This window comes from Corapipo altera, unplaced genomic scaffold (assembly GCF_003945725.1).
Source record: "Corapipo altera isolate COAL_440 unplaced genomic scaffold, ASM394572v1 45, whole genome shotgun sequence".
NCBI classification, from domain to species: Eukaryota; Metazoa; Chordata; class Aves; order Passeriformes; family Pipridae; genus Corapipo; species Corapipo altera.
The window spans coordinates 24,709,419-24,730,422 of NW_020884877.1; the positions used below are offsets into that span (position 1 = coordinate 24,709,419).

Below are 21,004 nucleotides of genomic sequence, written 5' to 3' on the forward strand. Positions count from 1 at the left end.
GCACAGGGGGCCACCTCCAGTTCAGAGAGCACTGTGGAACTGTGAAAGGTGAAGGCAGGAAGGTCAGGCTGGGCTGTGGTGGCAGCCCTCATTCTGCAAACAGAGTGTTGCTCTGTCCACCCAGATGCTGATACATGATTATTTCCTTGACGTAAGTTCAGCACAGTTCTGTGGAGTTAGTTTACATTTTGGGGAGAAAATACAATATTTTTTAAGCTTTGACATTTCTTTGATGGGGAATTATTGAGAGCTATAGGTGGCACCTTAATAATTTATGTTTCTACACTCCTACCCTGCTAAGGTACTTTTTAGAACCTTGAAAAAGAGACAATAATCAAGCTGTCAATTGTGGCCACAGTAGGATTTTGCCTTTTTCAATTATTAATCAGGCAGAATTTTTGAAGGCAACTAAATTTACCTTTTTTCTTTAAAAAAAAAAGATCATCACTATACGTTTATAAGTGCTTTACTCATTTACTTATTCCTTCCAGGCATAAGGTGTTTCTTCTGGAAACTGCTCTGCTTTCAGCACAGAAATGAGGACAGAGTGTATTGATGTTTTGATTGTTGCAGCGGGTTAGAAAGATGCACGTATACCCCCTGCTGCAATTGCACAGTGCAGAGATAAACCCTCTCTGAATGCTCTCTGCCAAGTACACCAAAGCTTGCCCTCAGTAAACCAGATCCTACAGGTGAACCTGCTCATGCTCTGCGTGGTGAGGCTACAGTTGCAAGGAGCTGAGACCTCAAAGGTGGTGGTGATGTTAAAGTTGAAGGTGTAAGTCACTGGAGAGCCACACCTGCTGTGCTGCTCAAGGACAAGGTACTGGAGAGCAGTTGTCTGAAATGTGAAAAAGAGGTCCTGGCTGCCTGAGGTTGTTAAAACCACACACAGCTTTCATAATCCTACAGGCATTAAGCCTGGTATTCCAATTCTGCCCTATTTAATGGGACTGAAACATACGGAAGAATCCCAAAATGTAACAAACATGCCAAACGCTATGTATATTCTTAGATAATCCTATGTTCTTAGATATTCCTATAGGAATATAAATCAAAAAGAGCAGTACAGCTGTATGTCATTTTTTATATGCTATTTTTTGTTTAGCTTTAGTTGAATATTAGACCTGGAATCCCCTCTGATGATGGGGTGATGTCTTCTGTTTGGTTTTTGGATCAACATCAATTCATACAGAAAACAGGAACAGTTTATTCAACTTAAATTTCCATTTTAAAATTTCTTATGATACACTTTCTCAGTAGGAACTTTTTTAAAAAATTGTTCAACAGATTTCAGTTGTCAAAGAGAGATTAGATAATGAGTTGTGGTATTGTTACTGCAGTGTGGCAAAGTCAGGTTAAAAAAGACTACAGAAATATTTCAGGATACAGAAGCAACTCAGACTTGTATTTTTCTTTTTTTTTTTTCCTTCTTTTTTCCCCCCCAATCTAAATGAGGCCTCCATGGTATTTTTTGGCAATATCAGAGCTTTACTCAGTGATTGAAATTCCTCACAATCAAACAGGTTTTTAAAGACTTTCCCTATCGCTGAAAGGCCTGTATTTGGGCTGTGCTTCTGCACAACATTTCCATAGGGTATTTCAATGCCGAGATTACACAGGCTGGCACTTGAGGTGAGTTTTACAGCCTGAAGAGTGTAATTAAACAGGGCTGTGGAATTAACCAGGGCTGTTGTCCTGCAGAAGGCTGGGCATCCTATTTTTGAAATAGCTGATGTGGGGATGTATCAAACTGAAAGGATATTTGGAAAAATAGTGGGGAAAGTGCAATAACCGTAAGCTGCAGCTACTTGAACTAAACTGAAGCTGCTGCTCATATGTCAGCAGTGATGTACTTTTTTTTAGATGGAGAAGATTCTTTGCTAGAAATATGTGGAGTGAGTCCCGTGTCTCCGCAAGTCAGCATTGTGAACATGAGGGTATTGGCATGCAGGAGACATCACTTTGCTGCATTGGAGTGTTGAGCTGCATACTAGTCACTCCACAGGTGGTAAAGCATGCAGGAAGAATGAGAGGAGTCTGAAACTAAAGCAACCCTTTCCTGTCTTATTTTTATGGCAACATCTTAGTTCACCTGTTCATGCTGCTGTTTGATTTCTGTTGGGAAATTACTAACACATATTATTTGGTGATATTTATATTTCAGTGAGAGTAGTAGGTTTAGGCCACTGTTACACTTAGGTGCTGTACACTTGCAGAGGAAGAAATGGTCTTTGCCTTGCTGTCGGTTCCCAAAGGCTCTGCTCCTACAATACTGATATACATAAAATACTTTTGCATATCAAGAATATTCTTGCATTAAGTTACTCACTGATAAATATGTGTGAAGTTAAGGATTAGGATTAGGTTACATAATGCAAAAGGTGTTAGAGAGGAAAGTGTAGTTCTGGTGAATTTACTATTGGTTATGTACTTATTGGTGTTTATAGTCCAGTATTTCTCAATCCCTTCATGTAACACTTGGCTGCAAAAACAAAATGACAGGAATCCTTTCCAGTTTCTTTACCAGAGCAAGGGGATAATAATACCCTTAGATTTGTTTGTGACCCACATATGTCTGAAAACTTAAGATTCTAGTGAGTTTTAATAAGATAAACTAAACATTTAGTTCATATCAGATTTACATCTGATGAGTCTTTCAGCTCTCTCATGCTAATTACAAAATTCAGATATTTATCTTTTTTAAAACTTTTTTTTTGGTTTTGGGGCTTGAAACTGTTTATGGGTCGTGGGGCTTTTTTGTCAATACATTAAAGTCAGTATTGAGAGAGGAGGAGGACAAAGTAGCTAAGGATGGCTGTATGTTTTGCAGGGAAAAACCCTACAAACTTCAGTGGAAGTTGGATCTAATCTTGGATTTCTAAGGTGTTTTGTTTTGATCGTGTTTGTTCTTGTTTTTTTTTCTTTCCACTGTGCCTAGTGTCCTTTAAGCCTGGCATAACTAGTAATAGTTAAAATATTGTCTTCAGTTCCTCTAGAAAATGCACACTCCAAATGTTTATTGGGTCATGCCTTTTGTCGCATGATCTTCCCATACATCTCTATAGGCATGCTGTGACCAAAGCTCCTGCTTGGAAAAACAATTTGTTGCTCTGTTTGTTACAATAATAATTCTTCCTTTTAAATGATCAATGTGGGATGTGGGGAAATCATATATTTGAGGTAATAAACTGTAGTGTGTTATTTTTCTTTCAAATAAGGACCATAGATTATTTTTTTTCCCTGTGATTCAAGGCAATGCTTGTTTTCACTTCAGTTTCAAAATAAATTATGTTAGTCTTTATCACAGCTGTATAATGTTTATACTAAAGCAATAATACTTTTCACAAGGATGAATATTTAACTCGGACCTTTTTTGAGGAATATCAATAGTCTAATAAATCCACTAGAGAACAAAACCCTGGTGTTTCAATATGGCACAAAGCAGACTGATTGTAGCTCTGCACTTGGATACATGGGGTATGTGCCATTTTTTCTGAGTAACTGGAGTTATTCCTGTTGCTTTTGCCTGGACTTTTATACCTGGATCTATTAGCCTCCTTAAAGAATTACTTCCAACTTTGTGTGGGGAATGCATAAAAATGGCAGCATTCAGAGCTGTCATTGCTGCCTATCCTGCTGTCTGACACTACATGGACACCCATGCTGTCCTAAGTCACAATATATTTCAGACATGTTACAGTTATCATGTGAAGGCTAATAGTGTCTGTTGAAAACTCCCAACATCTGTCTTAAATGAATGGTATTTTTCTGTATGTAGGCAGAGCTAAAATGCCATCCAGTATTACTCTGCAATAGGCTACATGTAATGGGCCTTGTTATAGAAACTTAAAGGTCTTAAAGATATCTCATGAGTTTTTTTTGTCACTGAAACATTCTGCTTTGGAGTTATGTGTTAGGTTCATTTCACATATGGTTTCTAAACTCACAATAACACAGTGTAAACTGGTTATTTTTAAATTTTGTTTTAAAGAACAACTCAACAATCAAATCTCACCTTCAATTAATCTGCAAAACCCTTCTCTAGCAGCCCACCTTTGCTGCTTGCCATCACAACATCTCAACTAGTTTTCTAGGAAATGAGATGAACACAGCCAAATTCCTTGCAGATTTAATGCTTCTCACTCCTCATTTTTCTTTTGTGAGTGTAAGGTATTCTTTTCATGAGTGTATCATAAGAAAGTATTGTTCCAGCTAGAGTTGGAGGGTTTAATTAAGAGGGAAGGTCTCCCAGCATGCCCGTGAGATGATTAGGGCTGAATTACTGTAGTTCCCTGTGGGAGATCATTCCAGAATTGAAACTCTACTACTGTCAATGCTTATTGCTGAGACTGAGGGCTCTTGTCCTGCCATGTGCTCGGGACCTCAGCAGCGCTTGGCTGTACTGCGGGAACAGCTGCGTGACACACACTGCTGACCAGACTCAAGGCCTTGTAAGGCAGCAGAAATGGACTAAGAATCAGTGCACAAAGAGGGGTATGTTCACTTGCAAAGCACTGCACAAGGCCTTCCTGAACTGTAAAAGAAACTGTTATGCATCATGATGCCAATGTATGTGTGGGGAAATTTTTATTTTGTTTGCCAGTCTGGTGATTTTTAGAAGGCAAAAATCCCCCTTTTGGCTAAAGTTTCAAAGCTGAAATAAAGTCAATACCAAATTAACTCCAGCATGTGGAGTGCTCTGGAAAGTTTGCAAATACATGCAAAATAAAGTTTTTTCAATGATGAAGGATATATATTACCCAAACATTTGGTGTATCCTAGTGTCATGACTACAGAATGTCAACCGAAGTGCTTTTACTTCTATACATCAATATATTGTTTTCTAATTGTTTGACCTATTGTGGTCCTATATAGCTTTGCAGTCCTTTCTGGGGTCACCTCTATTTTGAAAAAAAGGTGAGGCCTTAGATTAAGTTTAAAGTGAGACTCTTTATGCATCTGATGAAGTGGATTTTCTGAGCTTAAAGGAAAAATAAAGTCACAGACATTAGTCGCTCAGTGTAATTTGTATCATATAAAGATAAGAAGATCTATATAATAGTGACATAGAAAAAAAAAAATTCAATTCACTCAGTTTTTAGAGGTGAACAAACCAGAGGGAAAGGAAGGTTTAACTTTGTGAGATGTCAACAGTTGAATTTTGCCAGCATAGATTTTCCATTTTACTCAGACCATTACACATGCGCAGATAAAGATGAAAAAAAGGCACTTAACAATCTTGTACTTCTTCAAGGTGGAAAAGAAATGTCTTGCATTTTGTGAATTGTGGTCAGTTAAATGTTTTTCTCTTGAAAGTAAATTATGGAGTACCTTGAAGCCATACTGCATTTTATATCAATCTGCAACAGAAACCCATATCTTCCAGTTTTTCCCAGGGATTTCGTCTTTCCCGGTAATAGTGACATTGAGCAAACGTCCTGAAATTGTAAAATGTCTGGTAGGATGTGCTATCCTGAGTTCCAGTTCTTCAGCCAAATCTTTCTCTGTCATGTTTTTCTGTGAGACCTTGAACAAACCTTGTGTGTCCAAACCCCACTTCAGTGTCTCTGCATCACTGAGATGGGATAAAAAAAATGAAGATAAAGGGTGCATGTGTCAGGGAAGTGGAGGTATCTCCACTGAACAACTTTTTGGAGCTACAAAGAGCACATCCTGGTTGATACTGGATTGGAATGCTCAGAAATTCAGACTTGTTCAGAAAGGAGCGGGAGAAACTCAGGGCTCTCTGTTTCCTGAGCCTGTTCCACTTGATGCACTAAGAGTGGAGGTGTGGGCAGGTGATTCCCAAACTGCTCCTTGCTTTCTGCTGAAAAAGCTATGGATTTAGTGAATTGGTACCCTTCCATGAAAAATTCTCATATACGAAAGAATAAAAAAATACAACAGACATAAAAAACTATAAATGTCTCTGACTTAAAAACCAGACTCTCGGAACATCTGATTTAGTTCAACTAATATTACCTTTACCTTCCTGCTAGTTAACATGTCTATACACTGTAGTGAACCAAGGAATTCACAGTTGTTTTCCCATTGCATTGCAGTGGCTGAGATAATTCTGCAAGGAAAAAAAAATCAGGATGAAAGCAACCATTTTTTACATGAAATCAAAAACTTCTCCAGCAATTTTTCTTTTCCTTCAAGCACAGCAAAGTTCCATGTCTTGTTTTAACACAATTCATCCAAGTTTTAGCAACTATAGTGTAGCAGTGCAGTCATGCTACACTGCTTTCCACCAGAAGGACTGACCTGAAATATTGCAAAATGATCTTGGTTGAGGTTTAGTCATAAAGACTTTCTGGGAAAAAGGCTTAAATATTTAGACTGAATTCCAGTTTTTAACCTAGAGGGACACAAAGAAGTGTTTGACTATGGCTGGTGGTTAAAATTTCAAATCAGAGTATCTTTCTTTAGTGTACCTTAAACTCCAGAACAATTTTGATTGGTTTCTCTAATTGTACTGGAAAAAAAGAAATTCTTTAAAATTAATCTGACAATTTTGGGCCAAGTCCAATTTTTAAGAAAAGGCTTTGTGATCAGGGGAAAAAACACAACTGAAGGCTGAGTATTGCTTTAGATCTGTGTTATTGAGATGGCAACTTTCACAGTCATGGTTTTACCAAGAAGAGCAGAGTGGCTGTATGGGGTGTGGCTCCATCCTTTTGCCCTTTATCACCTGCAGGTATGATGAGTGTACTTCATTGTTATCCCTCACACTTTGCAGACATACTTTGCCCTGCTTTACAACTTAGTTTGGAACTATGCCTGACTTGGCAGTGCTCTGTTGTGTTTCATGTTTGGATTGGCAGATACCTTTCCACATTGTGCTCCCACTCACTATGATGAGATCCTGCTCCAACATACACTTCCATCTCTGATTTATTATTTACCCATGAGTAATACTGTTAAAATCATCAGGGCTGTTGTCTGTCCTTGCGCATAAGGGTCTTACAGATTCTAGTCTCAGAAATTCCTAAAGCCCTTTTGAAATACTTCAGTGAGACAAGAAAGCAGCAGTAAGTCAACACTAGCAAAACATCTGAAATTCTGAGATGTTCCTTTCATCTGGTGAGGAAGAAAGAGAAAGGAAAAGTGATTACATCAAATGACATTCCAAAAATCTGCAAGACAGCTGTCATTTGTCTTTTGATGGTGCATCTTTGTAAGACATTGTCATGATGGCTATTTATTTTCAGTGTTACATTCCTATGCAGAATGGGGGTATTGTGATGCAATTATATTGCTGTCCACAGTTCAGTTTGAGAAAAAACTGTTCTTCCACTTCTTCAAGGATGAATAAAAACTGTAATGGAAAATTCTTATGAAAGAACAGAAAATATTACCCTTTTAGTGGGCTTTTTGAATCCTTCTAAATGCGGAGTGAAGTTAAATAATATCTCTGCTGGAGAACAGCTTAAAATAGCCTGCAGAAAAGATAACATTTTAACTGAAGCCTGTAATGTAATAGACATTTCTATGGAAACACTTATATGTCTATAGAATATCCTTATGAGCTCTTTTAAATTCTGTGAGACTTTTCCATTTGTTGACACTGCGTGTCTATAAAGGATTATCAGAGTTCTCAAAGGACAGAAAGCAAACATTTTACTTATGAATACATGGATATAGCATCCAGATATATGAAATAATGCAACAGAAATAATAAAAACATAGAAACAATGAGTAGACCCTAACAGGGGAGTAAATAGGTAAAGTATGGCAAATTAGTTTTACATAAATAAATTCAAGTAGAAGGGGAGATAATAGTGTTAGATAATGGCATAGATGAGCAAAAAGATTCCAAAGGGATGTATTTTTAGAGTGGAAGGTAGTATGCCTGCTATTCTCGCATATTTAAGCAGGTGCTTGATTGCTCTCGCTGAACTGCTTGGCTTTACTCCAGCTGATGGTGTTTGGAATGTGTAATGAAGGCAGAGGGTAGTCACAGTTCTTCCTTCTCTTTATTTATGTGTGCTTTTTAATTTTCAGAACGCCTATGTCAACATCAATCGAATCATGTCTGTTGCGTCAAGGCTCTCCGAGGCAGGCCATTATGCTTCCCAGCAAATTAAACAAATATCCAGCCAACTGGATCAAGAGTGGAAGAGTTTTGCTGCAGCTCTGGATGAGCGCAGCACCATCTTAGCCATGTCTGCTGTCTTTCACCAGAAAGCTGAACAGGTGAGTTGCTTTTGTGAGTGGCAAAACGATCCACTGCTACGTTGATAATGATGCTGCTGCAATTATTACTTGATGGCTTTTGGCTTATGTGCAGAGAGGTTTAGAGCCTTGTTCCTAGTGGCTCCGTCTCTCAAAAACAAATAATAACATTTCCACCCCAAAACCAGCCCATGTTCCCTGGTGGGTAAGAAATTATGTTTTCACTTTAATAATGAGGAGTGTGATCATGAATGAAGTGCAATAGTGCAATAACAAGCTGTTTTGTTTCTATTGCCTAATATTTCGTTGGTGCTGTGGATAAATTCAGGATTATTATGGTCAGGAAGACAGTATGTATCTGCACCCATATGTATATGTGCTATGTGCACAGGAATGTTCACACATAGGACATAGATCCATACCAGCAGACAATTTCTAGGAGCCAAAGAACATTATTGTTAATGAAACTTACAGAATTCATTCTAACACTTACTCTTGCAGTGCTCTCCATAGCCCCAGACTTTATTAGACCTCAATAAATAGAGATTTCAGAGACAGGAACATCCAAGAAAATTTTCCATGTCCCTGAACTCTGGTTTGTGTCTTTAAAACTACCAGAATGATTCCATAATTCACAGCTACAAAAGATTTAAAATACGTCAGTCAATAAACCGTCCAATTTTTTTGCACCTAAACCAGGTCCACCTAATGATGATGGTTCAGCATCGATCATATGTTGATTACATTAATTTTCCAGTGACAAAGACTGCTTTGGAGCTCTTTTCAGTGTTGTTATGTGCTTGTTTTTCCAAGTGGTTAATATCAAGGCTACCAAGTGGGTGTTCTTGGTGTTTATAAAATGACCCATACCTGAAGCATCTGAAGAAGAAATTGTAAGATAAGGCAGAAACTGTGCCTCTTAAGCCAGAATTTATGTATAGAAAAGGTTAGCTCAGAGAGTAAAGATTTTCCTTTTTGTTTGTTTCTGACTGTAGAATTATAATGGATTTTTATTTATACTGTGTTTCCTATTGACAACAGGCCATAGCATAGAGCAATTACTCACCCTACTGGGCACTTAGTCATGTAAGCACACTCTGTGCCTCTGATGGGACTGATACTCAAAGAAGATTCCCAGTACAAAAACTTTCATCTCCTTACAATAGGCACTGTAGTGTTTAGGAGTAGTCTTTGTGTTAATAATTGTCAATAATCATGTATTCATAAAGAAAATTCAAAAAAAGAACTTATATCCAGACTATAGTCACAATGAAAATGTTTAAGGTTTATTATGAATTAGTTATTTCTTCTTTGCGTGGTTTAGGATTGGATGTTTTTGGGTTTTTATTTTTATGAGTGATCCCCTATTTTTCCAAAGTGTCAGTCTTGTGAGCTACTTATGAGGTATTGTACAGCATGAAAGGCAATAAAACAGAAAACTGCACTGAACTGTCTCTGAAACTAAAGGTGACTATTTTTTGTCTTCTTGCCTTTTGAATACTCTCGAAGTGGGTATTTTCCCTCAGCCTTAACTTGAAAAAGAGCCACAGTAATGTCACTTTCAGCTTTGGGTCTTTCTTCTTTACAGTTGTATGGATGGGTCTGAAAAACCCAGTCCTGCCTTGGCATCTCCTCACAACAAACTGAAGTTTGTGCTGTCTGACAGAAGCAAGTCTCATATTACTAACAGACAATTTGCTAATTGTGATAGCAGTTGCTCCTTACTTGCAGTAAGAGAAAATTCAGTGTAAGATAAATGCTGATGTGAAACCTGTGAACTCAGATTGCTGCAAAAAAGAAATGTGGGTGTCAGTGTGTCCATGAGCCAGGAATAAAATTTCAGCCCTGCCTTAGTAACTTTGGTAAAATAAACGAATGACCTGAAGGCTAATAATTTAGTCATATGACCTCTGTATAGTATAAATAGTGAGGTGTTTGAGATTTGGTTTATAACAGTGTTATCTATCCAACATTCATTCAAAATGTGATTCTTTATTATTTCACATCACGCAGGGTTTGGTTTTTTAAACTTAATTCGAGGCTTCATTATTTTACAATAAATAAGGCTTAAATCTATGAAGCAAAGATGTAGATAAACCCATTATTTCCTCTGTTGCAGATCAAATCTGGTTTTGCTCCCTTTGTTCTGTCAGTAAGGGTAATCTTGTTGTGGATCCAACGATTTCTCCCACAGTGTACCCCTGCTTCCCTTGCACAGATCTGATGTGCAGATTGCCTTTTTCTCCACTGTGATAAGCTGCTACAGTCTCTTTGTTCATTCCTTCCTATTGATTGAAGTTCTCTGTGATACCAACAGGAAGCGAGTCTATTAGGACCATAATCTTCCATCCTTTTGCACATCCCAACCTGCAAGGAAGTTGTTGGGTTGGGACAGAGATTTTTGCAAAGCTCTACAATTTGTATAACATGCAAGCTGAGCAGGAAGAAACTTGTTTTTCGAGGTCTCTTCCTAAAGACCCCACACAGAAAACTGCACAGAATACAATTTGTCTGGCTTGGAAGGATGAAAGGCTGAGTCAATCCTGCTTGGAATTGAACCTCACATCTGTCTTCATGTGCCTCAGAATCACATTGCTTTCCTGGCTCTTATTGCAGATACATGTGGCATTTTGAATGGGACTCAGCTGAATGGATTCCTGGATGAAAGCTTTTTTATTACTATTATTTTTCTTTTTTTCCTTTTTTTTTTTGTGGGTGTGCACACACCTGTGTTTTCCTTAATTTTTTTAGCACAACCTGTACATACTAAACCATCATCAAGAAAACAGCAAAGAAAAGGAAAAAATGGAAGAAAAGAAAGAAAACAAAACAAACAATTCCAAGTTAGCCTCCAGCCAGGGATCCTTCAACACGTGTGTGATCAAAAGCCAGTAAACTAAACTCCAAACAACTCCTATGTCCAAGTCAGGGTACCATTCAGCAGATTCACTGGAGGTGTTTCCCAAATGTCCTATAATTCCACCTGGTACAAATCTCTTGATCTTTTATTTTTTCTTCTTTCCGTTTTTTTTTTTTTTCTTTTTCCCTCCCTTTCAAGTGCTAACATGGAGATATTCTAGTGCAAAAGAGAATCTGCTTCTGTATGTTTAGGTTTGTCTGAGCTATTCAAAGTTGCAATAGAACATGGCACAACGTGCCTTATCTCACTGCGATTTCGAGAGAACTGTGCTGATTTACTCCAGATGAGATTCCAGCTCCCTAACTGCCAGATGGGGGAAGCACACATACCAGGTGTCCTCCCCTGCTTGGATGTAATCTCTGAAAGTGTGCTAAATTGTTCATAAGATGTTCACTGTACAGATCCTGTCAGAATGAACAAATTCATGTTTTCAATCAGCTGAGTGGTCTCAGCCAATTAATTCTGGGTCAGAATTCTACCCTCAGAAGTGCACAAACAGAGTTACTCTTTAAGGGAACAGGTGTTAGGTGCACACACTAGACATTTATGCTGATTCTCAGAAAACTGACCCCTGGCCATTTGTTTCATATTACTTCACTCCCCAGTCAGGAAGACTACTGTTCTCATCTCTCATTTCTGCCCAGATCTAAGCACACCCTCAACTCCCCTATATGAGGAAAGGAAATGAAAAAGAGAGGAAAAGAAAATAGGGAGGAAGAAGTTGATGAAAGGGAGAAAAGGAAAATCCAGTTGATATCTACAAGATAAAGGCATAAGACCAAGATAACTTCTGCATTAGATGGGGAAATTCCAGAAACAGCAACAGGAAATATGGAATCAACCTCATACAAAAAAATCAGGGTATCAAGAGGTATTAAAAGTCACTGAGGAAAGTGGTTTCTTGACCTTCTTCCCACCTTTCCCCAGAGCCATTTTGGAGCATGAAAGCACACTAGAGTTTTGTTCTAAATTTTCTGGGTCCTAGGAGAACCACCCTGGTTATTTTGCAGCTTCCACACAGAGGCCTAGGAAGCGGTAGAACTGTGCAAATCTGTGGAGAAATACAGAGTACAAAAAGTCTGAGCTTTGGAGTGCTTTGGAGCAATCATGTGACACAGCACAGCAGTCCCTGAGGAAACTTAGTAAGAAGTGGTCTGAGAATAGGTTATTACAGGCTAGAATCTGCATACAGAATTTGCAACTTAGGTGAATAGATTGTGAGTCAGGAATAAGTGTAGGTCATTACTTTAAAGTTACTTTGTGCCTCTTAGAGCAGAGGCACAAAGATACCCTATGGACTTCTTTATTTTTGGGGAGAAATTTTTCTCAATCTTTCCTGAAGCCTTGAACGCACGGACAATTATTATTTCAAATCTCATTTAAGCAGTTTTTATGTTCCCAACAGGAGATATTCTAGTCAATAGACTAACTATAAATTTAAGCATTCAATTTAAATGGTACTGAGTATCCAGTGGACAGTAATGGCTCCTGTTCCAAACTAACAGTTAGTAATTTATAATTTTAAATGCAACTTCTTCCAACTGATTCAAGTGGTGATTTTTTGATGTGAATATGCTTCTAGCACGAAGGGTTACATTGAACTAAGCTTTTTGTGTCTGCCACAGTGTGTGACAAATAATAAAAATTAACATAGCTACATTTCTCAAAATACTCAAATCAATAGTCCTATGCCATGAACTAACACTTTGCAAAAATCCTTAAAAAAAACCTTGCTCTGCGTACATGACTTTACATACACAGCACAGACCACTTTGCATTGTTTCAAGATATCAGAGTAAAGCATTCACAGGCTGCATCTCTTAAAACTTTTTAAACCAGATGATGTCAACTGCTCCTGCTAGTGGCAGAAGCAAAATTAACAAAGTAATTGATGTGACATTGTCTATATACAGCAGATCAATGCCAGACAACATGGTGGACATGTGGTTTATGCACTGGATCTTCTTGAGACTTCTCCCACCTACTGTGTAAATCACAGTCTGGGGATACGGCAATAGATGAGTTACATGACTACAAGAGCTTTTACTAAAATTGGTAGAATTCTGCAGTATTGATTAGAGCCATAACAGTGTGATTCCAGCAATAGGAGCACTGGTCTATAAGGTATAAAAGTCTTTTGTTCATTGTTTCGATCAAGAGGTTCATGGAACATCCCCAAAAGGGACTGATCTCGGCTCCGTGCTCTTACACTGCATAGGAAATTATGTGAATTCCACTGCCTTGGCACAAACTACGATGACTTCAGCTCTGTGCAGGGGTGTTTGGGGATTTCATCTGAACAGATTCGACAGATTGTAAGTCAAACTAATCCAAGAGAACCTGCCATCCTTTCCTCTGGTCTTCTGGAAAGCATAGTTGTCCCTGGTAGATTTGTACTTTGTATACAGGAATGTTTTGGAATTACTCTTTGTCACTGCATCTTTGTGCACTGAAGTGTTTACAATGCAAACACTTTATATCCTTGATTACACAGCAGCATGGTGAATAGCTTTACAGTACTAAAAAAAGAGGATGCTGATGCCAGAGTTGAATTGGAATTTTTTGCTTTGAATCTCATAGCAATCCATGCTGCAAGTGCTTTACTAACAAGCCACAGGTGAACTCTTCAGAAATGGATAAAACTGTGATCCTGGAGTGGTTTTGTGGCATTATACATTCATCCTACAGGGCACTGCATCTGTTATATAATTAGCTGTTCTTTTTTATAAATAGCCCAAAGTATGGCAGGCTGGTTTAACAGAAAAATGGAGGAAGAGAAAACATTAATGAGAAGTAATGAGGTGGCACCAGGCAGCTAGTATGGGCAAAATATGAACATGTGTGCTGTGTCATTGAACTAAGCCCTGCTTAAAAGAAAAACAGGGTGGGAACCTTAGAGACTAAATTCCTCTTTTCTTTTGCAGAACAGGCAGCACACAGGAGAGCTTCCCCAATTTGTTCTGCCAAAGTGCATGAGCACTACTCTGGAGGCCTTTAAGAGTGGAAACATATTTTTTTCCACCCCTTTGCTCCCCAAAGCGTTCAGTTTCTGGCTGGCTGTTAAGGCTTCCAACCAAGGTGCTAAACCATATCAATTGCAATGGCATTACCTTTTTTCTTTTTCTTCCTTTTCATGGATATCTACCCACTGGCTGCCTAGCAGTCATCAGATGGTAATGGTATCTGATCACTGCTAATCTGGGCCAGAAGAACATGTGAGACCCAGGGGGTTAAAGCCTTGGTATCCTATTAGCAATCCCAGTGAGCTGGACCAGGATTGGGAACTCCTTCAATGCAGACTGTCCATCTTTCACTGAAATTAATGTCAGAAGTGATTTTAATGGGAGTTTTCTGTTGCTCAAATGAGTAGTGTTCAGGACAGGTAAATGACTGAGGGAATACTGACAGCTGAGTCAGTCAACGCCAGACAACGCCAGAAACAGCTGGAGCTGTCACCATGTCCTTTTGTGCTTCATGCTGATGGTTTTTTCTAAACATGCTGCAGCCTCCCTTTTTGGATTGCAATATTGTGGCCTCCCTCCATGGTATGTGAAGGCTTTTAGAAGGTGTGTTTGCTGAGCCTGGTTAAATGAGCATTTGTTTTTAATCCAGAAGAAACAAAACCCATGCCTTTGGATCTGGATGTCCCTCAAGTACTGAGGAGGTAACAGGTACGCACCGTTCCAAGGTGCCCAAAAGGACTCTTTTGTAATTGTTATGTTTTTCTCAGTTGTTGCTGCAGACATATGTGGCACTCTACGAAGTTTTCTGATGTTGATGACATGTTGTTCTGTGTCACTGTTGCTCATGGTTCCTGGAATTCAGTTCCTTTCAGGTGTGGATGCCTGGTGCAAAATGTGCAGTGACGGAGGCCTGCCCTCAGAAATGCAAGACCTGGAACTGGCCATCCACCACCACCAGACCCTCTATGAGCAAGTAACACAGGCCTACACAGAGGTATGTGCTTCCCAGAGAAAATGTGAGTATCTGTTAAGTGATAACAGACATCTGACTGCATTTAGGAGCGTATCTTTTCTAAATGAGGTAGGTTCTGGTTTCCATTTCTGCAATTCTTTCAAAGATGGAGTTAGACCTGTAGTAGGTGACTCCCAGCAATCTGCTTGTAAGGACAGAACAAAAGGACAAATCTGAAGGACAAACCCCATACAGAAATAAAATCTAGAACCAGTGTTAGCACCCAAAGAAGAGCCATTTCACTGCCTTTGCTGAACTGGGAACCCTTTTAAGCCACCAGCAACTTTACTACATTTACTTTCTTCCTGTGCATGAGTCCAGGCTAGATCTAGCAAGGGTATGCTGATGTCACAGAGCATGCCAAAGGCTTTTTCCTTTAATATACAACATCGAAGACATGTGAGGTCCTAAGTGCAATGAATGTTGCAAAAGACCATGCTTTAGACAGAATCTAGAGTCATTTAGACTGGAAAAGATCCTTAAAATCATGAGTCCAACTGCTAGGCTAACACTACCAAGTCCACTACTAAATCATGTCCCTAAGCACCATGTCAGATGTATTTGTATATACTGTTGTAAAATACCTCCGACCTAAATAGGTATGCGATTTTTTTTTTCCTTTAAAAGAGGGTGGCAAGAATGCTAAGGCAAATTCTCTGGCATTTTGTCAGAAAAATCCACAATCCACATGAAGTTCTTTACTTGCTTTTCCCCTCATTTAGGCTGCAGCATGAAATAAAAGCTACTGACAGTCAACACTCAGTGCCTTTGACTGTGCAGTCCAGGGTCTCTGTTTAGTCCATGTCATTTTGCAGAAGGGCTCCAGGACCTTCCTGGCATCTAGGAGAATCCTTTTAGGAATGAAACTAGTCTAGATGTTCATCCCAAACATGGGCCAACCTACAAATTACCCTGGAGGTAGGAATCCATAGATGTTATCTGTTGTGTTCTGTTAAACATGTGTCCAGGACTCAGGTTTGTTGGAAAGTAAACGTCAAAATTACCTGAACACTTGGGTTTATTTGCATTTCTCATTTCCCTGTACTGTGTTATGCTTGACTGTCTTGCTGGCTATGAAGGGATTTTGCTCCTTGCAGTTTTCTAAGCTGGACTAGAGGACTGTGGTAGTGTTTACTATACTTAGTAAGTCACCAAGTGAAGACTGCATAACAGAATATAGCAGCTCTCCTACATGCCCAGCCCTTGTTCTGGTCATCATGGCCTTGTAAGAATCTATGGTATAAAACAGAAGAGAAACTGATTTGCTCTTCTAGGCTTGGTGGTTGGCACTCACACATACAGAGTGCAGTTGTGCAGATACCTTGATGATAAATATAGAGAATGTTAGATAAAAACCTCTTCTTTCCCAAATGCCTGCAAGAATATGAGAGTTAGTCAATTAGAATGAGGAAGTCTGGGTTGCAGACAAAGGGTGCTTCCTTATTCAGTCCTTAGGCTTCTTGGGAACAGTGAATTGTGTGAGCAAAGACAGAACAGTCTTGTTGACCTCTAGTTGCAACTATGAATTTCATACAAATACCCAGTCAGGTGAAACTAAGTTTTTTAGGTTGCATTTAAAAATATTTCGAAAAACTATGTCATATTGGGATTAAATAAAAAATAATAATGTTTGAAGCTGGCATTTTGTTTATAAGTCTTAATCTTAGATTTTGTGAAATCAAAATTTGTTTAAAACTCATTACCAAAAGCAACTGTTAACATCCATATTGCTTTTGCTGATGCTTCCTCAGAAAGCTATAATTAGTCACAAGCACAACTGTTTAAAACATCTCTATACTATTTTACTAATAAGTAAATTTTTAAATGGTATGTAGAATTACCAGAAAGGTTACAGTCTTTCATTTCAGAAGTGTTTATCCTTTTTCCCACAGATATGTGGTAAGGTGAAAGGTCTTAGGAGTCCTGCCTCCTATCCACATGCCTATTCTCCAGTCTATATATATTGCCCCTTCTCATAGAAAACAATGTCTCTTCCCTCAAAGCTCTCTATGATAGGATGAAAACCATAGCATTTTCTTTCCTTTTCATTGTCATTGAAAACTCCTGTTTCTATTTTCCTGCAGTCACTGAAAATCTCTGTTTCTATTTCTATAATTCTGAAAGATTTGAAATAAGAGTAATCATTCCTTGAAATAACCATTTAATATGGATATTTAATAGGATAATAGCTAACATTTAATATGTTATGGGCCTATTATGTTCTCTTACAGAGTATAACAAAGCAGTTCGAATTCACTTCAGTAACCTAAGAGCCATCCAAAGAATCTTAGGAAGACTCTTTTTATCCATCTTGCCATAATTGTAGTCATAATTATTTGTCTCATTTCCTTTATTAAGCTTGAGTGAAGCTCAGAACTAGTGGAGGTGGAGATCATGGACGTGGTATGCAATCCACATCTAAGAAATCTCCTGCACTATACCAAGCTGCTGGCAGAACAGGCCTTCTTCCTTTGAAGAACTTAGTTGTGGCCTTGCTTTTCTTTTGGGTAGAGCAGGGCTGGAGGGAGGAGAGGCACACAAGGTGTATGGCTTTGGCAGCTTTCCCTCTTGCAAGGAGATCTCTTGGTTTCTCTAGCCAAGGTGTATTTATGTTGCTCAACCAGTGTTTCTTGTGGATGAGGAGACAAAATCAGGACATCTCTACTGAGGACTGCACTGCTGGGGTAAAGATAAGGTTAGGAGGGAAAGAAAGGTTTTCTCCAGTTATGGTTGATGGTAAGAGCATCTTGTTCACTGTGACATAACTGCTCTTCACTCTCTGTTCCTATATATTCCTATATCTGTTCCATGATATATTCACTCTAAAACCCATTTTTTTTTCCCCAGTGCCAATCGTAGCTGTTTCACGGATGGCACTATTAGTCCAGCCACTTGCAAGGCTCTGGAAGTCTTTCTTACCCTCTTTATGGGATATTGGCAGATTTTAACTTATTCCCTAGTTATGTATAGGGCATCCATGGAGATTATTCCACTAGCACAATAAAATCTATTTTTTGCTTCACCCAAGGTCACATAACTTTTGCATTCTGCCTATCCTTCTCCTACCATGAAGCCAAAAGGCAGGAATATCACCAGATGACAGGAGTGTATATGTGTGTCGTGTCAGGTAATTAACTAAATTTTCCCATGAAGTCCAGCAGCAATTCTATACTTTTCAAAATAAGTGAGAAAGAATCAAGTTTGCTTTGAGAAATGCAACACTGGCACTTACACCTTACTGGGACTTCAAGTCATATGGGCTCCATTCAACCTAAGACTTTTGCAACGCTTAATAATACATCATTAGTGAGATGTAAGTGAAGTGATGTGACTAAGCTGGGTTGTTAGTGCTTGTCTCCTTGCACAGTCCTTGAAAAATTCAAAAAGATTCACATGAAAAGAGATTTGTTGATTTATTTTTGCAGCTATAAGGAGAAGAAGGAAATGACTGCAAGAGCACAGTAGGTAGCTTCTCGATTTGCGGAGCTGCTCCCTTCCTTTCTGAAATGTGTTCAATTGGAGAACTCTGAGAGCACAAACCTTCTGAGCTTATTGATGGGGAATGCAGTAATATTTACAACCAAAATACTTTTGGAAAATAAAGTTTTTAAGCTAAAGAATTTCAGAGCTGCAGAAGATATGAAACCCTGGAATATGTATGTAATCCTTGTGAATACTGAGTACCGCTGGTTACCTCATGGTCTCCGTGCTCCTTGCCATATATTTAGTCCGATATGACAGGACAGGCATGTAAATTGGAGAGCACTGGAGCACTTCTAGTAGCCTCCAATTTGTATTAATGATTATTGGCAGGACAACAGAAGCCCTTAAAGTCTGGTTTTTATCTCTGGCTGTGCAGAGAATAACTGGAAGGCTATGCCCATCAGGGAAAAATCATAACTTGTAGTCTCTGAGGCTTTTTAAACAGACAGCAGAAACAAATTGCCATGCAAGAGATCAAAGCTGTAGAAGAGAAAGGAGTAAGAGACAATGCAGAAGCTGTAGGTATTAATAGATCTATATTACGGCACAAACTTTCCAGAAAAGTTGTCCTGAGTAAAGCATGTCTGTCATATTTTCTATGCATTCTCTGCAGTCAGGGCAAACTTTTGAACCTGCATTGTTAGTCCCAATTCTACTGTGACTGCTATTAGTGTAAATCAGCAGGGACTATACTAAAACTGTTGTACCACCACCAAGGGACTCATTCAGACCAACTGTAATCCCAGAGCCCAGTAACAGGAGCATAGTGAACATAGACAGTGAATTTTAGCCAGTGCAAAGAGGGAGTTTCTGATAAGCTGCACCCAAATGTGTCCATAGCCTTGGTTTCCTGTTCCCAGTGATTAAGTTGCTGCTGATTGTCTTCCCACAGATAAAATAGGATATACTATGCCTTATCTCTTTGCCTGTCTAGAAGCTGCTTCTTCCTGAGTATCAGATAATACCATATCCATAATCTTGCCGAGGTAACACCTGTGCCTCAGTGTTTCCTCCTAAAGTCCTCCCTCATATCACCACTATCCACTATTGCTGTTCCCTCTGTGACTCCAGAAGGCACCAGCATGTGAAAATTGTTCCAGCTGATCTTCAGCAGCAACTGAATTTAGTAGGGAAAGCCACTGCCTATAGACTGGCCAGTTATTTCTGGATCTTATTTCAAATTGCCTTGAATATTTAAAAAAATCTATGAGGATTTGCCTAAGCCCACCCAACAGTCATAAATATGATGAGATTTGACTCCAGTTTTTGCCAGTATAAATCTCAAAGGGTCTCTTGATTTCTCTGAAAATGCACCAGATACACACTGCTGCAACAGGCTGGGATGTGGCATGACTTGCCAAAAAATACCCAAAAAGTTTGGGTATTTAAGGATATTTACTACATTTGAACAAGCAACTTGTAATACAGAAACAAATGAGACTTGGAATCCTTGAGATGTGTTTTAACTTTGACTGATAATGTTCAAAATTTAAACTAGATGAAAAACATTCATTAATCTATTCCCTGGCAAGATTGGTAATTGTGATTGCATAGAAATAAAAACACTTTTCAGAAAATCTTGTCATTTTCATTGCAGTTTGTTTTAGAGTGAAAAGAAAAAATTGAACCAGGAAAAGAGAGGGATTCCAAGAGCATCCTCATTTGCCATTTCTGTTGAAAAAAATATTTTAATTTTGTAACCTGCAACTGAAAAATATTTCAAAAAGCCATTTCTAGAGAACCAGTGCATGCACACACTTTTTAATAGCAATTTGGTTTTTATGGTTCCATTTTTCATATTGCCCCTGCAATATGAAAATGCTCCAGGAATGTTCCAGGAAAAAATTCTGGCATAAAAAATCTGTCATTCTTTTTTTTTTTTTTAATTCCCAAATGCCTTTGCATCTGTAAATGTATTTTAATATTCTCAAAAAAGGTTACATGTGGCTGGCTTTGCATTAGCTAGCCAACTGTAGTCCTTTGAAAATGGAGACCATAGGTCCCTCTGAGCTATTCCTGGGGAAGAAAAGAATCACTGTCATATGCTAATTTATTTTTCACTGCCACTAAATGAAAATAAATGAAATACAGAATGGAATGTCACACTTCTCAACATATAGACATACTTAGTAATCCTTTGAAGAAAGGACTCTCCTTTATCATACAGAATATGAATGACTCTGCCATCTGTGGTTTTCTTAAAATGCCACCTCCTCACAGAAATAGGCCTGCTACTGCAAATGCCACCTGTCACTAGCCAGGATATGTCAAAGATTTTCAGTGCCCAAGTGTCAGAATGTAACATAGCCTTGGGATGTGTGTGTGCAGTCCCAGCAGTGCAGTACCTCTGCTCCTGCTGAGTGACACAGCAGGCTCACTAGGAAGCAAAGGCAAGTGCTGAATGTGTAAGTACATGTCAAAAAGAGATGTTATGAGGTCTCTTCC

At 38.7% G+C, this 21,004-nt stretch overlaps 1 protein-coding gene across 2 annotated transcripts in view; it reads left to right on the forward strand.

Moving 5' to 3' along the window:
* Positions 1–21,004, forward strand: part of KALRN (kalirin RhoGEF kinase) — a 504,478-nt gene that overhangs the window by 226,349 nt on the left and 257,125 nt on the right. For both annotated transcript variants that reach the window (XM_027637175.1, XM_027637176.1), the window contains exons 8-9: positions 8,011–8,202; positions 14,927–15,058. In XM_027637175.1, the coding sequence (XP_027492976.1) occupies positions 8,011–8,202; positions 14,927–15,058 (324 nt within the window). The remainder of the gene's footprint in view (positions 1–8,010; positions 8,203–14,926; positions 15,059–21,004) is intronic.